General features: G+C 25.0%; 1 protein-coding gene across 1 annotated transcript; it reads left to right on the plus strand.

The window, feature by feature from the left end:
- Positions 1-880: 880 nt before the first annotated feature.
- On the plus strand, positions 881-1,493 carry LOC141914503 (uncharacterized). Its single transcript, XM_074805722.1, has 2 exons — positions 881-940; positions 1,029-1,493. The coding sequence occupies exon 2, from the start codon at positions 1,035-1,037 to the stop codon at positions 1,482-1,484; it is 450 nt and encodes a 149-aa protein (XP_074661823.1). The 5' UTR covers positions 881-940; positions 1,029-1,034; the 3' UTR covers positions 1,485-1,493.
- The last annotated feature ends 4,069 nt before the right edge of the window (positions 1,494-5,562 follow it).

Genomic DNA, 5,562 nt, shown 5'->3' on the forward strand with positions numbered 1-5,562 from the left:
TAATAAATGGAGCCGGAACAATCACAAGCTATAAATATAAACAATAAGAAATGTTCTAAATGTAAAATAAAAAAACAACTCTCGGAATATTATAATTATAAAACTCAGAAAGATGGTAAGCAAAGTTATTGTAAAACTTGTAGTAAACTAAGTGACAAACAAAATTATAGAAATAATACTGAAACACGCAAAGATAAAAATAAGCAATGGAAAGAAAATCATTTAGAACATATTAAAGTGTATAATAGAAATTATCATAAAGAAAGATATCGAACAGATTTTAATTTTAAAATGAAACAATGTTTGAGATCTAAAGTATCAAAATTATTCAACAAAGAAACACATTCAGAAACACTATCTAATCTATTGGGTTGTTCAGATGAATTTCTCAAATCATGGATAATATATCAATTCGACGATAAAATGAATATAGATAATTATGGTGAATACTTTCATATTGATCACGTGTTGCCGATTTCTAAATTTGATATGAGTGATGATTATAATAAGAAGCTAATCTGGAACTGGAGAAATTTAAGGCCTTTAGAAAAGAAGGAAAACATTATTAAATCCAATAAACTAGATTTACAGTTATATTTAGATCAACTGGATAAAGCAAAGACATTTGTTGAATTATGGAATAGTATTTCACAGAATCAACCGCATTCTGAGGTTTTGATCAGTGGTTAGAAAGCTGGCAATTCTATTTGAGCTTTGTATGTATATAATACATAGCTTTTGTTTACTACTAAAACATATGTTGCCAAATATATCTTGTTTTCAATTCTAAAGAATTAATTAACTTCATCATAAAGAACATCTGTGCAGAATTAGTTTGGTCGAACGTGCGCCACGTCGGCAGTTAGAAATCAACTTTCACATACATAGTACGTATTGGATATTCTCTCTCAAAACACAGTTTACAGTTCTAAATCTAAATGTAAGTACCGTTTTTTGTAGTTATTATGAAGTAGGGAAACCTTTAAACATATTTAAGTATAGTAATTCATTTTCACGATATCTTTTAGATTAAAATGGAACACAAAGATCAACCAGAAATTCTAAGCCAACCAACGGATGAGGAACGATTGCTACTGGATAGTGAAACTCAGGAATCAATAGAAATGGAGGATGAAACTCTCGTAATTGACGAACAAACTTCACAAAAATTACAAGAACATTTGGACTATCATCAAGAAATGGTGAAAATTCTGAGTGATGTAATACATAATAAACAATTACCAAAATTACCAGCAACGCGACTTAAATTGCTGTTGGGACTCAAAGAATCGAAAACTAAGAAAATGAGTGGAGATATCAGTGCCGGTTTTCTTTCAAAACTGAGAAGAGTAGGTAGATTAATAAAATATGAAAAATTCAAAATATTAGGATTAGCATTTAGTGAAGTAGTCAGATATTTACCAGAAATTGAAGAAATGATTGGAAACAATCCAGTAATTAAAGAATTCTGGACAAAATTATAAATAATAATACTGAAGGTCTTTGTAATATAGATATCAAAAAATGTAATCTCGATTGTATATATCTGTTTTAATATTGTATTGTTTACTGTTAACTGTGTATTGCGTAATAACCGGTCCGATTGAACCGCTTTTCTATTGTTCTCCATTGTTCTACTATTGATCGTTGTTAATGGCGGCGGTTGTTCTGTATTGATTGTTTACTGTTAATTAAGTGTTGCGCAATAACCGGTCCGATTGGACCGCATTTCTATTGTTCTCCATTGTTCTACTATTGATCGTTGTTGACTGAAACAGCTGCTCAATATTGATTGGTTACAGTTCTATGTTTGAATGTTGTAGTTTACAGAATAAAAATATAACTGTGTATTGCACAATAACCGGTCCGATTGGACCGCATTTCTATTGTTCTCCATTGTTCTATTATCGATCGCTAAAATTTGTATAATAAATATATGTGTTTATGAAATAGTAATTCCACCAGTCGTTTCTTTGAATTTATTTTCAGTTTTAGGATTTATTATCGAGAATCCGAATTGACTTATCTGGACAGTTATAATTACTGCTCCTATAGATAGACAATAGTAGTGAGATAATCTAAATCCTAATTTAAATAAAATATAACAAAAATTACATACCTTCAACTATCTATTATTTCTATTATATTTTTAATATTTTCTTTTCAAAAGAGAATACTTTATATCACAAATAAAAAATACTTAAAAAACAATAACTAATACTAGAATTCTTTAACTTCAACTAGCTAGTATCATTTGAAGAATACTTATAATATTTTTTTTGCTTTTTTCCTCTAATATAAATGTCAAAGAAATCGAGTAAGAATAATATTGATATTGAAAAGACATTAGATGATTTGGGTATAAGTGATAATAAAGATACAGTTGTAACTAATTCTATTCAAGTTAATAACAATATAGATTATGAATACTACTTATATTGTAAGCATCATCTAGAACTATTGATTGCCGGTGGAAAAACTAATGAGTTTTTAACTAAGACTATTACTTTTCAAGAATTAGATGCTATGAAACCCGATAAAGTAATAAAATATTTTAAGATTTATGAAGAAGCTCGATTAGCTAGAATAAATGATTCTATTTCAGATGGTATTGTTAAATGTTATTCAAAATTATGTAACCAGTTAATACCAATTGATGATGAAAATAAATTATATAATGATTTGAAAAATGACTATTTAGTTATGACTGAATTACAAAAATGGGTTGGATATGCTTCATTTCAATTAGGATCGGTTATGACATTAATTTCTACTGGCGTCATAACATTTTCGAACATCAAACCTATGGAATATAAATCAGGTAAGAACGAAACAGATATACTACAACAAAACATCGAAACAGAAAATGAATCAGAACAAAAATTAACTAAAATAAATGAGTGATGGAGTTAAGAAAAAGGCTAGATCCGAGAAACAAATTAAATGGGCAAGAGAATTAGGTAAAAGATCATCAGAATTAAAAAAAGCTAAGAAAAAGAAATTAACTGATATAAATGAATCACCTGATGATGCCGTACGGCACCCACACGGTGGTATTGATTCAAATAATAATCCATCTAATTCTTCTAATAGTGGAAGAAATAATTACTTATATATTACAATTGGGTTAATCACAATTATTATATTATCCGGTGTAATATATAAATCAAAATTCAAATCCGATGATAAAGATGATTCCAATGATGATAAACCTATTATACCAGAAAATAAATCAAATGAAAATAAATCTAAAATATTATTAATGGATTAAAATATGATGAAAAAAGAACAATATTTAAGAGATTTATATTATAACCCAGAAAGTGAAGTTTCATATTCAAGTGTTTCGGAATTATGGGATAAAATTAAATCTGATAAAGAAAAAATAAAATATAGTGAATTAAAATCATGGTTACAAAATCAACCCACATATCAAATTCATAAAAAGATGGATAAAAAATATTTAACAAGAAAAGTAATGGTTTCATATATTGACCAACAATGGCAAGCTGATTTAATTGATATGAAAAACTTAGAAGAATATAACAAAGGATATTTTTGGATACTAAATGTTATAGATATATTCAGTAGATACGCATGGAGTATCCCGATTAAAAATAAAACTGGTATAGAAGTAATAAATGCTTTTAAATCTATATTTAAAGAAGCTATTCCAGATAAGATACAATTTGATGAAGGTAAAGAATTTTATAACAAACATTTTAAAAAACTATTATCTGATAACGATGTAGAATATTTTTCAACATATTCAGATAAAAAAGCATCTGTTATAGAAAGATTTAATAAAACATTGAAAACTAGAATGTGGAAATAATTCACCGCTAATGAAACATATAAATATATCGATGTGTTAGATGATTTAGTTAAAGGTTATAATAATTCTAAACATAGTTCTATAAATATAACCTATAAAATAATAAAACCTATACAAGCTAGAAAAGAAGAAAATTCAGAAATAGTTTGGAATAATTTATATGGAGCATTTGTTACACATGATTTTGGAGAACCTAAATTTAAAATAGGACAACATGTTAGAATTTCTAAATATCGAAAAACATTTTATAAAGGTTATACCCCTAATTTTACAGAAGAAATATTTAAAATTAAAAAGATAATATTAACTAAACCATTTGTTTATAAATTGTTTGATTTAAAAGATGAAGAAATATTAGGTTATTTTTATGAACAAGAATTATCATTAGTACCAAATCCAGATGAAATAGAATACAAAATAGAAAAAGTATTGAAAAAAAAAACTCTTAAAGGAAAAAAGTATTCTTTGGTGAAATATAAAGGATATGATGATAAATTTAATGAATGGATTTTATCTAGTAAAATTAAAAGAATAAATGAATAAATATTTATTTATATTTGAACCACATAATATGTTAATAACTGGAGTTACAAACTGCGGTAAAACACACTTCATATTAGATTTATTAGAAACTATTTATAAGAATCATTTTGATAATATAATATTATTCTGTCCTACTTATGAAATGAATGAAACGTATAATAGAGATATAGTTTTTAAAGATAAAAAGTTTATTATATTAAATTCTAAAACAGTAAAAGAAAATTTAGATAATTGTATAAAAATTACATTAGATATTTATAAAGGATCTAATACATTATTTATTATTGATGATTGCGCAAATTTACATGATTCTAAAATTAGAGAAAGTGAGTTATGTTATTTAGCTTTCTCTGGTAGACATTTTGGGATAACAACTTGGGTTTTAAATCAGAAATATAATTCAATTGTGAAAGATTTTAGAGAGAATATAAGATTTCTAGTTTTATTCTACAACAAAGATAGAAAATCTATGCAACAATCATTGGAAGAAAATCAAATTATACCTACTGAATTACATGATGAATATATGAATAAATTAAAAAATAATAAAGGTTCAAAATTACTTATGAGATTACAATTTCCATATGAATATAAATTTATAAAATAAAATCCTAATTCAAAATATTATAGAATTCACTGTATATTGATGGATGAGTGGATGAATTGGATGAATTGGATGAATTGGAAGAGTGGATGAATGGAAGAGTGTAATAATATATAATTTACATATGTTTTTTATTTTTAAAACAGTAATAGTTTGATTTGAAGATGTCATATAATAATAAATATATTTTTATAAAATAATAAAATGACAGATAATAAATGTCATATAATAATAAATATATTTTCATAAAATAATAAATAATAAAATGATAAATAATAAAATGATAAATAATAAATATATTTTCATAAAATAATAAATAATAAAATGATAAATAATAAATGTCATATAATAATAAATAATAAATGTCATATAATAATAAATATATATTATGTTAAATTTAATAAAGAATAAAAATATTATATTTATACTCATACTATTCTTCCAATTTATGTGTTAAAAAGTAAAATATATATATTATTATACTCATTCACTCTTCCACTCATCCAATTCATCCAACTCTTCCAACTCATCCATTCATCCATCAATATACAGTGAATTCTATAATCTTTTTAATTTTCAT

Source organism: Tubulanus polymorphus, unplaced genomic scaffold, assembly GCF_964204645.1.
Source record: "Tubulanus polymorphus unplaced genomic scaffold, tnTubPoly1.2 scaffold_32, whole genome shotgun sequence".
NCBI lineage: Eukaryota > Metazoa > Nemertea > Palaeonemertea > Tubulaniformes > Tubulanidae > Tubulanus > Tubulanus polymorphus.

Excerpts from the sequence above, each read along its gene's own strand:
- LOC141914503 (XM_074805722.1), top strand. The coding sequence starts at position 1,035 with ATGGAACACAAAGATCAACCAGAAATTCTAAGCCAACCAACGGATGAG.